At 41.4% G+C, this 12,021-nt stretch overlaps 1 protein-coding gene across 1 annotated transcript; it reads right to left on the minus strand.

Annotated features, from left to right (window-relative positions):
• Positions 1 to 4,408: 4,408 nt before the first annotated feature.
• Positions 4,409 to 8,432, minus strand: LOC121801276 (chaperonin CPN60-2, mitochondrial-like). The gene is made up of 17 exons (XM_042200730.1): positions 8,258 to 8,432; positions 8,118 to 8,142; positions 7,886 to 8,017; positions 7,495 to 7,654; positions 7,212 to 7,387; positions 6,935 to 7,030; positions 6,520 to 6,624; positions 6,319 to 6,405; positions 6,057 to 6,227; positions 5,908 to 5,976; positions 5,746 to 5,823; positions 5,539 to 5,634; positions 5,343 to 5,442; positions 5,154 to 5,257; positions 4,960 to 5,065; positions 4,785 to 4,863; positions 4,409 to 4,707 (listed from the first exon to the last, which is right to left on the minus strand). Exons 1-17 carry the CDS (start codon positions 8,293 to 8,295, stop codon positions 4,590 to 4,592), a joined length of 1,740 nt encoding a protein of 579 aa, XP_042056664.1. The 5' UTR covers positions 8,296 to 8,432; the 3' UTR covers positions 4,409 to 4,589.
• Between the last annotated feature and the right edge of the window lie 3,589 nt (positions 8,433 to 12,021).

Raw genomic sequence — 12,021 nt, forward strand, 5'->3', positions numbered from 1 at the left:
AGTATGAAAAATAAAAAGTAGAGAAGTGAAGAGAGAATAAAATAGGTGAGGGAATAAAGTACTAAAAGAGAAGAAAGTAGTATTTTTTGCGTAAAGGGATATGACTCATTTATGATGGGAGTGGGAGCAGTGGGGGATCCAGGATTCGTAAACGGAGATAGTGATGCAGGCAGAGAGAATAGCTAGCCTATATTACCTGCTAGCTGAGGTCTAGGTGCCACTCAAGGCAGAAATCAACTCAGTGTCTGAGGGCTGGGAGTTATGGCATAAAAGATTGGGCCATCCAGCTGAGAGAAGTATCAGAGAATTAGTGAAATCTGGGGTCATGAATGGTCAGCTGGAGGTGGAGCATCTCAGATGTGAGCAATGTATGCTTGGGAAATCTAAAAAGCTCACTTATCCAAAGGGCAAGCACACATCAGCCAAGCCGTTGGACTATGCCCACTCTGATTTGTGGGGACCTGCCCAGGTTAATTCTATAGGTGGTGGCAGATACTATATGAGCATCATAGATGATTACTCAAGAAAGATCTGGATTTATATACTGAAGGAGAAGTCACAAGCATTCAGTAAATTCAGAGACTGGTGCACTGAAATTGAGCTTGAGAAAGGGGCAGTGCTGAAGTGTCTACGCACTGATAATGGCTTGGAGTATCTGTCAAGGGAGTTTGATGAGTTTTGTAGGAGCAAAGGGATAAAAAGGCACAGAACAGTCCCACTCAACCCTCAGCAAAATGGTGTGGCAGAGAGGGCCAATAGAACATCATTGAAAGGGTGAAGTGCATGCTTCTGTCAGCGGGTATGGGAATGAAGTTCTGGGCAGAGGCTGCCTCTACAGCTGTGAAAATGATGAATAAATGTCCATCTTTAAGCATCAATGGTGATACACCGGATTTTAGGTGGTATGGAGCTCATGGAGATTACTCTGGACTGAGAGTTTTTGGCTGCAAAGCTTTTGCTCACATCAAGCAAGGGAAATTGGAAGCAAGAGCTCAGAGATGTGTGATGCTTGGATATCAATCTGGGGTAAAGGGTTACAGGTTATGGTGTATAGAACCTGGGAATTCCAAGATTGTGATCTCCAGAAATGTGGTTTTCTGGGATGAGCAGATGTCATTTCTTAAAGAGTCTCCAAAGACTGATCAGACTGATAAGATTGCTGAGTTTGAGGTGGAGATTGAGGGTGTGGGGGCTGATGATGCTAATCCTGTTTCTGCTCAAAGTTCAGGAAGTACCAACACAGATCAACAGGTTGAAGAACCAGAGAATCTAGAAAACTATCAGCTTGCTAGAGATAGAGTAAGAAGGCAAAATGTCAAACCACCTTCAAGATATGCAGATGCTGAGATGTTGTTTTATGCTCTGTGTGTGGCTGAGGAGGTGGAGTATTCTGAGCCAGCCAACTACAAAGAAGCTATTGAGAGCAAGGAAGCAGACAGATGGATGCTTGCTATGATAGAGGAGATAGAGTCTCTCCTTAAAAATGGAACTTGGATACTGGTTGAGAAGGTCCCAGGCAGAAAGATTGTGAGTTGTAGATGGATCTTTAAGAAGAAAATAGAGTCAATTGATGGAGAGCATATCAGATTCAAAGCAAGGTTAGTTGCTAGAGGATTTACTCAAGAGCATGAGGTAGATTTCAATGAAGTATTCAGTCCCGTTGTGAAACACACTTCCATAAGGATACTGCTTGTTGTGATTGCCAAGAGGGATTGGGAGTTAGAGCAACTAGATGTTAAAACGGCCTTCCTACATGGTGAGCTGGAGGAAACTATATATATGACACAGCCCGAGGGGTTTGTCAATCCAGGAGAAGAATGAAAGGTTTGTTACTCAAAATAAGTCTTTATGGGCTGAAGCAAGCAAGTAGACAGTGGCATAGGCGTTTTGATGATCATGTGCTGAGCTGTGGTGTTGTGAAGTCACTCTATGATGAGTGTGTGTATATCAAGAGGAGAGATGGTGTTGTATGTGGACGATATGCTGCTGGCAGGATCTTGCAAAGATGAAATCAAATCAGTAAAAGATGACTTGAAGGCTGCTTTTGAGATGAAAGATCTTGGCCCAGCCAAGAGGATTCTGGGCATGAACTTGATCAAAGACAGAAGAAGGAAGTTGATATGGCTCTCACAACATGATTATGTATCAAGATTGCTACAGAGGTTCAACATGAGCAATGTTAAGGAAGCAGCAACTCCACTAGCCCAGCACTTCAAGCTATCTAAAGATCAGAGGCCTAAAACAGAAGCTGAAGCTGCAGAAATGCAAAAATTACCATATGCTAACATCATTGGAGGAATAATGTGTGCTATGATCTCGACGAGGCCGGATGTGGCTCAAGCTGTAAGTGTGACCAGTAGATACATGTCCAATCATGGAAGGGAGCATTGGTGTGTATTGAAATGGCTGATGAGATACTTGAAGGGAGCTGGGGACTTTAGCATTCTGTTCAGAGGAGATGATGAATATAAGGGAGATGTTATAGTTGGCTTTTGTGACTCTGACTTTGCAGGGAATCTTGATAATAAAAGGTAGCAATCCGGGTACATCTTCACTATGTTTGGAGCAGCTATTAGCTGGAAATCAAGTCTCCAAAGTGTAGTAGCTTTGTCGACTACTGAAGCTGAATTCATGGCGCTGACTGCAGCAGTGAAGGAAAGCTACTGGATAAAGGGGATTACAGGAGATTTTGGTTGTGAAGTGGATGCTATCTCAATCTGCTGTGATAACAACAGTGCGATTTGCTTGGCAAAACACAAGGTATATCATGAAAGGAGCAAACATATAGACGTCCGTTTACACTTCATCAGAGAAGGGATAGAGAAAGGAAATGTGAGGGTGTTCAAGGTGCACACGGATGACAATCTCGCCGATATGTTAACAAAGCCTCTACCGAGAGAAAAGTTTGATCTATGCAAGAAGTTGGTGAGTGTTTGCAGGCTGAAGTCTGAGTAAGCTTTGATCAATCAAGGTGGAGGATTGTTGTATGCGTGATTGATCGTCGAGTTACTGAGCTTGATTGAGCTCACGAGCTGGAAATGGAATGAAGAAGCCATCGAGGTTCAGCAGCCGTCGGATCTCTTTAGGATTAGTTAGTTCTAATCTTGGCCGTTGATTGTACTAGCCGTTAAATTCAATATAAAGGCTATTAGTTAGTTAGTTTTCATTCATTCTTTCTCATTGTGGTATACAGCTCGATTCAAGAGTGATTCAATAGATTTCCATTTTTCTCTCAAATCAAAGTTCTTCAATTCTTAGTTTCAGAATCAGTTTCATAACAAATATGAAAATCTTTCATGAGGTTAAAACGAGAAAAAGAGTTTTTGTGTAACAAAAATCATGTGCTACTAATATCTAAAACCCCGAAATTATGTCAAGTTGAGTACGACGTAGAAATTAATTACTGACCAAAATTATAAAAGGAAACCCATAACTAAGGAAAGTTAATACGGAGGGAGGAGTATTTCCTAACTGAAATTGGAGGATCACAGACAACATGTATAAATAAAGCATTGATTTGTAGAAACAATGAGCACGGATCCTGTGTACCATCGTCACACGCGTAACCAGAAACTCAATTCATCGCACTTTTTCCCCTCATTTCGAAATCAAATTCAACCTTTCGATTCCCTATCTGAAGAACTCGTCGTCTCAGACCGCGATCTTCCCCTCCCTTACTCGCGAAAGAGGCGGTCGAAACAGCCATCGGCGGTAACCTCCCCAGCTACGAGCATAGCTGCGTGAAGGATTTCGTCGGCCCGACGGGTATCGTGCCCAAGTACGTCGAATTGGATGTCGATTTCGAGGTATGGATCCTGTTCTGGTACGTTAGTGGGGACGACAGTCCCAGTGGCATGATTCCTGCGGCGGAGGAGAGCTGTTCAATCTGCTTGGAGGAGCTCGGCGCCGCACCGAGGATGCCCTGTTCGCATTTGTTTCACGGCGAGTGCATCAAAACATGGCTGCGGAAGAGTCATTGTTCCCCGCTTTGCCGCTTCCCCATGCCCATGGCCACAGACTATAGATTCATCCTGCTTTTTTTGTATACAAAATTTAAAATATGTCATTTATTTGTAGCAATTAACCATAGAATTCTTTATTTCAATCGAATTACAAGTGTTATGCTATTGTTTGCGTCAAAATATTAGTATCATTATTCGTCTCTTCGTACTATACTAAAAATTTGTTTCAATGTTTTATTGGCTAATTCGTTTAATCAATGATCAATAAAAGTAATAAAAATTATAAATAAATAAAAAATATTTACTAAAATTAATTATTTAAATTTATGTTATGTTTTGTTTTTGATTTGAAAAACTTATTAATGAGTGCACTGAAATGGATTTTTAGGTTTCATTATGATTTTAGCTAGAACCATAAATTATCATATCATAATGCCATAAAGGGGGAAAACCAGAATACTAATAATTTCTTAAGAGTGAAAAATGTGGTGATAAAACAAATAATTACTGGACAACATCCCAAAACAGTTACATAGTCTAACCCTATCATTGCATTCCGCTTCAAACCAACACAGCTATTTTTATTTTTTTTTCTTCTATTCAATAATTTGTCAGCCATCAATCTTCTCAGTAATCCATGCCACCCATTCCTCCCATGCCGCCGCCGCCCATTGGTGGTCCGGCCTTCTCCTCTGACGGTTGCTCCACCACAATGGCTTCCGTAGTTGTCATCAGCGAAGACACACTGCAAACACACCAGATCTCGTCATCAAACACAGGAGATACATTCACAAACATAGAGAGAAAGAGAAAGAGGCTTACCTAGCAGCATCAACAAGGGCAGTTCTAATGACCTTCAATGGATCAATAATTCCAGCCTTAACCATATCAACATATTCAGCTGTTGGCACAATTTACACACAGATTATTAGGCTTGTAAGCAGAGAACATTATACAATCTCTCTTAAAAAGCACGGTATTGTCAAGTAGCCAATACCTTTAGCTGCATCATATCCGAGGTCAGGATTTTCGGATTCCAACAATTTGCCAACTACAACAGCACCCTCCACACCAGCGTTTGCTGCAATTGTGAAAACTGGTGTCTACATTTACAAACACTAGTATGTCAGCACAAGAGGTCAAGGTATCCAGTGGTATTACTATAATGGAGCATATATTATCAAATCAAACCTTCAAAGCATTTTGAATAATTTGGACACCAATCTTCTGGTCGAAGTTGGCTGTTGGCAGCTTCTCCAATTCTTTGGCTGCGTAGAGGAGAGCAACACCTCCACCTACAACATGATGACTATCTCAGATTCTCTTTCCTTCATTATTCAGCCAAATAATTGCAAAAACATCATTAAACATAAACCCTACCAGGCACAATCCCTTCCTCAACAGCTGCTTTCGTGGCATTAAGAGCATCAGTTACTCTATCTTTCTTCTCACCAACTTCTGCTTCACTTGCTCCTCCAATCTGAAGGAGAAAAAGATTTAATATTTAGTCATATTCATACCATTTTAAAAAGACTTTTTTAACACCTAAGATCATTCAAGAGAACAAAAAGGCGACCTTTAGCACAGCAACACCACCAGATAATTTGGCCAGCCTTTCTTGCAACTTCTCCTTGTCGTAATCAGAAGTGCTCAACTCAACTGCTGACCTGATCTGCATTGTGGAAGATTGTTGCGTAAACAGGGGTAACAGAAAAATAAAAAAATCTAATAACAATGATGTTAATATTAGATCAAGAGTAGTGCCATCGGATTTAACACAAACCTGCTCACATCTTTCCTCAATGGACTTCTTCTCACCAGATCCATCAAGAATGACAGTATCATCCTTGGAGATGGTGACCTGTAAGACAAAAATGTGATCAGCTGAAACTTGTAAAATGGAAGCATTATATAATGACCTGAAATCAAGTGAAGCTGAACTAACCTTCTTGCACGAACCCAACATATCAAGCTCCACATCATCCAAGTTCATTCCAAGCTCCTCGGTTATGACCTGTGTACATGAATTTAATTACAAGAATGCAACACTAAAAAATATTGATGCATAAAAGAAGATTAGAGCGCGAGACATACTTGGCCACCGGTTAAAACAGCAAGATCCTGCAAGCCTGATTTCCTGTTCTCGCCGAACCCAGGTGCTTTGATTGCACAGACCTTGATTCCAGCACGGAGCTTGTTAAGGATAAGAGTGGCAAGTGCATCGCTTTCCACATCCTCAGCGACTATCAGAAGTGGCCTCTGCCTCTGTATAGGTATGACAATATAGACTTATTAGCTCAGCAACATTATACAGTTATATCAAATTTGAAGTTTAGGGATAAAATGAAAAACCAACCTTCAAAGCTAATTCTAGGACTTTAACAATGGCATTTATGCTAGAGATTTTCTTCTCGTGAATAAGGATAAGAGGATCATCCAATTCCTATCAACAGAAAGAGTATAATGTTAAATGATGTAAGATGGGAATATGAATTTCTTTCAAGCTAGCAGCCGATTATTTACATAAATCCTCCTACATGAATTATGAAACACCTACACATTTCTGAGTCTTCTGATTTGTGATAAAGTATGGGGAGATATAGCCTCTGTCCAGCTTCATACCCTCAACTACTTCCAACTCATTGAACAATGTCTTTCCATCCTACAACACAAAATAAGCCACCATATATGTTCAATAAGTATTTCTACATGGATACAGTACACAAACAATAAGCATGGGAAATCAGCGCTCAATAAAAAGGCAAAATAGTAAAAGGCAGAATATGAATTCTTTCTCTATCAATACCATCCATTAGTCTTATTCATTAAAGAACTCATAAGTAATTAGGAAGTATGTAAAGTTAATTGGAAGGTCACAATCCAAAAGATAAATTAACAATTCCACACAGTGTGCTAATCTCTATAGCATTCTACAAATTAATAAACAATAGTGTAAATAATAGAGCACATACTTGAATTGTGATCACACCCTCTTTTCCAACTTTTTCCATAGCCTTTGCAATCAGCTCACCGATTTCCCTTTCTCCATTAGCAGAAATAGTTCCAACCTACAAGAGGTGCAACCAAACTGTAAGTCTTGCAAGCAAAATAGCAGAAATTGTGCACAAACATAACACTATTCAACTCCTCCGCCTTTTCATCACTTATTGCACTTTTCACTGCTAAACTAAGCTTACCAAAATACTCATTATGGACACTAATCAAGACTAAGTTAGTAAACAAAAGTACCTGAGCAATCTCCTCCGATGTGCTAATCATCCTTGCTCTGCTTTTCAAGTTTGTAACGACAGCATCAACAGCCATGGTGATCCCGCGTCTTAGATCCATGGCATTCATGCCAGCTGCCACTGACTTGCAGCCTTCGGTGAATATTGCACGAGTAAGGACAGTAGCACAGGTTGTACCTAAAAAACAAAATACACACAATTTGGTAAGACGCACCAATAAACAAAATGCAGCTGATAGCCTGATACATGAACAACGAACAGGGAAAAAAGAGGCACAAACTCACCATCACCAGCAACATCATTAGTAGCATTTGCCACCTGTTTAACAAGGCTAGCACCAATATTCTTAACTTTGTCCTTGAATTCAATGCTCTTCGCAACAGTGACACCGTCCTTCGTCACTTTCGGCGCACCCCAACTCTGCTCAATAACTACATTACGCCCCTGCACCACACAACCCCACATTAAGCTTTCCAGAAATGAATCAATAAACCCATTCTCGAAATATTGCACGAAAAATAAATAGAAAACAGATCCAACAAGTCTAACAAAACAGTTCTGCAGCTAGCAATAAACTACACAACACACGATCTGCAACCACCTATTATGCCTTGTTTCCATGTTCGCTTATAAATTACTAAAAGGAGAGTAACCAAATTGCAACACAAGGTATACCTTAGGACCCATGGTGACTTTAACAGCATCAGCAAGCTCTTCAACACCCTTAAGCATCAAAGCCCTAGCCTCCACTCCAAATCTAATATCTTTAGCAGCATAATTTCTGCTCCATCCCAATCTACCCCCAATCTGCACAGCACCAACAACGATAAATCAATTATACAGCTCAAAGCAAATCATGTTTTATACATGTATATCTGAAAGGGAAAAAAAATACAAATCTTGGTACCTGTTGGCTGCTGTTCCTCGCAACACTGCACAATTAAAACAAAAAAACATGGGTTTTAACAATCTAGTCACACTTTGTCAAAAATAAAAACAGTAAGAGGAAAACATGAATGCAGAGATGGTTCTTGATCGGTTAATTACCTGGCTTTGGAGGCGAGATTTGCTGCAAAACGATACATGTTTTGACCCAGTGAGTAGAGCAACACAAACAAAATGAATTGTTGAGTTGAGAGAGATATTGTGGAATGAGAGGAAGAGATTCAAGCGAGCGAGGGATGGGGAAGCTGGTGCGTATTTAGTGCGTTTTAAATAAAATAGAATAATCTAGAAGATACAGTAAGCTTGAAACTAGGGTTTATGCGACGGCTACCTTGGGTTTAAGAATCCATTTTTTCTCATTTTATTTTCATAATTAAAAAAGTATTAGTAGTATTTCATTTTTAAGAAATACTGGCTTGAAAATTAAATTCATCATCATTTTAATTATAGAAAATACTTTACACCGAAAATATAAACCAATTAAGAATATAGAATTATTATCGTTCTAATCATAGATAACTCGAATTTAATGTAGTAGTCTAAGTCATTTTTGACGTTATTATTTTTTGGACGACTTTTAATATGGATACAATCATACAGTGATTAAGATTTTAGATTTTTATCTTATCCTTGTTTCTTGTCGCATAAACAAGTATTACTGCATTTTTATACTGCCTGCTTCTAGTAAAGCCTTGTCCATTTTATTATTGGGCATGTAACTTCTAGAGAAGGCCCAACATTTTGTTGATATTGCAGTCCATTAAATTTTATCCAGTATAAAGATTGGATAAATCAATGGATGAAGTTTTTCTAATTTTTGAACTAATTATTTTGATGAGAAATTATTTTAATACGCTAACAATAATTATATAGGCGTAGAATTGTATTAAAATGACAATCACTTTTTAAATGACTAATGTACCATCAATTTGAATCCTTAGATTTAGGAGCAGATTCAATCTTAGTCTGTCACGTGGCAAGCTTGCTTGCCTGTGTATGGTAGATTACTTAATTATCTTTGATTTCGTATCACAATTGCTTGGAACCATATGTCGAATAGTTTTCGCATGTATCGCACATTGCTTGTCTAGGTTGTCTTTCTAACTATGGTGTCACGATAATGCTCTGTTTTCGGCTCATCGCCATTCCCTAATCCGGATACGGATTTCTCACCCACTCCTCAAACCCAAGGTTCGCAAGTTCCGGGTTACTACCGGCCTTACCCGATGGACGAGCAAGATGCCACCGAGGGGCAATAAGATGGGCTCCCGAAACAGGCACGAGAGGGAGCGCCTCGACGCCACCGTTATCCCAAATTCCGGAGGGCGGTTCCGAACGTCCCAGCGCTCCTTCTCCTCGTAGTGTTTGTGTTCGTACTCGTGGCAGTACCGGTGACCCCAACGTACGTACCTCGTACACTCCGGGGGAGATGGAGAAGTTATTCAAAGCCTGTTTGGTAATCTCCGAAGATGCGGAAATAGGCACGAACCAAACCGGGGACAGGTTTTGGTCCCGCGTCGATGTCAGCCGACCGAAGGGAACCATCGAGCGCAATGAGAGTATGGTGCGCAATACCATCGGAAGAGCCAATGAAGAAATCTAAAAGTTCCAGGGGTATTACCTCCATAAACAACGATTGGCAGGGAGCGGCACGAGCGAGGTCGGCATCATCACTGCTGCCATGTCGACCTACTAATCAATTCACTACAAACCATTCAAGCATCTCAACGCTTAGCATGAGGTGTGTAATCATCCGAAGTATAAGGTGAGGATGAGGTGGCTAGCCAGCTTGCTGGAGCTCACTTGGATAGCCCCGACGTTTGCTCGAGCAGTTCCCAACGTCAGCCGCCAGGAAGGAAACAGGCGACGACCAACCGTTGTCGCGCCGCGACCCCAGCCGCACTGGGAGCTCCCTTTGTGCCGCCTCAACCCCCACCAACTCGTTGTGGGCCATTTTGGCTCAAGCCAATATGGCCGATACGTCTCGGATGAGTCCCGAGCAACTTGATTCACATCACACAATGATACGAGCTCTCCGACAAACATTGGGGATACCGCCATCGGACTAGTCTTCTTTAAATTTCCACGGATGTATTTTTTAGGATTTAATTATGTACTCCCTCCGTCCCACTCAAGATGGCCACATTCTTGAGTGGCACGGGATTTTAGGAAGTGTTGTTAGGTAGAATAAAGTAGAGAGGAAAAACGTAGTTGAATATTTTAATGGGAGAGAGGAGGTTATTTCCAAAATTGGAAAGTGGCAATCTTGATTGGGACAAATAAAAAAGGAAATGTGGTCATCTTGAATGGACGGGGGGAGTAATTTTTAATTTGTAGGATTTTAATTATGTAATTTTTATTTTTATGATTTTAAGTATGTAATTTTTATTTTTTAGGATTTAATTATGTAATTTAATTTTTTTAGTAATTTGTAATCGGGTATTTTTAATGCATTTTGGCATTGTAAAAATGTTTTTAGTAATTAAAGTATTTAAATTGAATAATAGAATGGTGGGACTCTTGAGCATTCTCTTGCGGAAGAGCATGAATATGAGTATTGTGCTCTTGCGAAAAAACAGAGAGTAAAAAATAAATAAAAGTGGATCCGGACCCAATGCTCTAGCCGATTTAGAAATATGTAGTATATGTGTTGATTTCTGATCACGTGCCTAAAATTCAAATTAGAGTATGTAAGTACTCCATATGATTGATGGGTGCCTAAAATTCAAATTAGAGTATGTAAGGGTATGCACAGTGGTGATAGCCCAGCAATAGCTCAGCCATAGCCCAGCCACAAACTTCTCCTGCCACATCATCAATATTAAAAATCCTCCTGCCACATCAGAAATAGCCCAGCCATAGCCTAGTCATATCATAAATAGCCCAGCCACATCAATAGCCACATCACTAATAACACAATATACGGAATTTAATTTACGAGACAAATACGGGAAACATTAATAATACTATTTTAATTTTAAAAAAAGTACAATAAATTTAAAAAGGTACTAAAATTTTAAAAAAGTACATTAATAATAAAAATTACATTAAAAAAAAGTACATTACTTAAAAAAAATCACTCGGTGGCTCCCTCGATTCCGCCGTCGCCGTCGCCGTCGCCACCGTCACCGCCGTCGCCGTCGCCACCGTCACCGCCGTCTCCATCGCCACCGCCTCCGCCGCCTCCGTCGCCACTGCCGCCTCCGCCTCCGCTGCCACTGCCGCTGCCGCCTCCGCTGCCGCCTCCACGCAGATCGTCATTCATGCTCTCGAGCAATGTGAAGAGAAATCTCTTCTCCTGGGGGTCCGTCGCCGCTCGCCATTCGGCTAACGTCTTCACCATCATCTGGCGCGTTTGTTGACGCGCGAAGTACTTGAGATCCTCTGTAGACTGGCGGTCAAAGGGGGATGCCGACTGGACCTCCTGGGAACCCCCGGCGACCCCCCTCGCCGCCCGTTGCGCCCGCTTTTGCCCAACGGGGCGAGGTCGGCGGCCGAACGAACGAGGGTTGGGGAGCACCTGGTCCGTCTCGGGGAGGTCGTGGGAACCACCGCTGCTGCCGCTGAAATCCCCGGTATAGTTCAATCGTTGTCGTTTCGGCCAGCCAGCATCGACACCTACTCGGAATTTCTCAGAGTCGTTCAACACAAGATAGCAGTTCCAGTAGGTGAAGTCCTTATACAACCCGGGCTGGGGGACGGCTTTCTCCGCTATCCTCCTGCAGTCGTCCTCCGTTTGGCCACTACTCTGCATGCGGAGGGCGTTGGCGTACAAACCCGAAAATCGGGAGACGGCAGCCCTGATTCGGTTCCACGCCTTCCGGCAATCCTCCCCGTTGAGTGGCCTCCCCTCCGGGCAAAATCGC

Source organism: Salvia splendens, chromosome 4 (genome assembly GCF_004379255.2).
Source record: "Salvia splendens isolate huo1 chromosome 4, SspV2, whole genome shotgun sequence".
In the NCBI taxonomy this organism is placed as follows: Eukaryota; Viridiplantae; Streptophyta; class Magnoliopsida; order Lamiales; family Lamiaceae; genus Salvia; species Salvia splendens.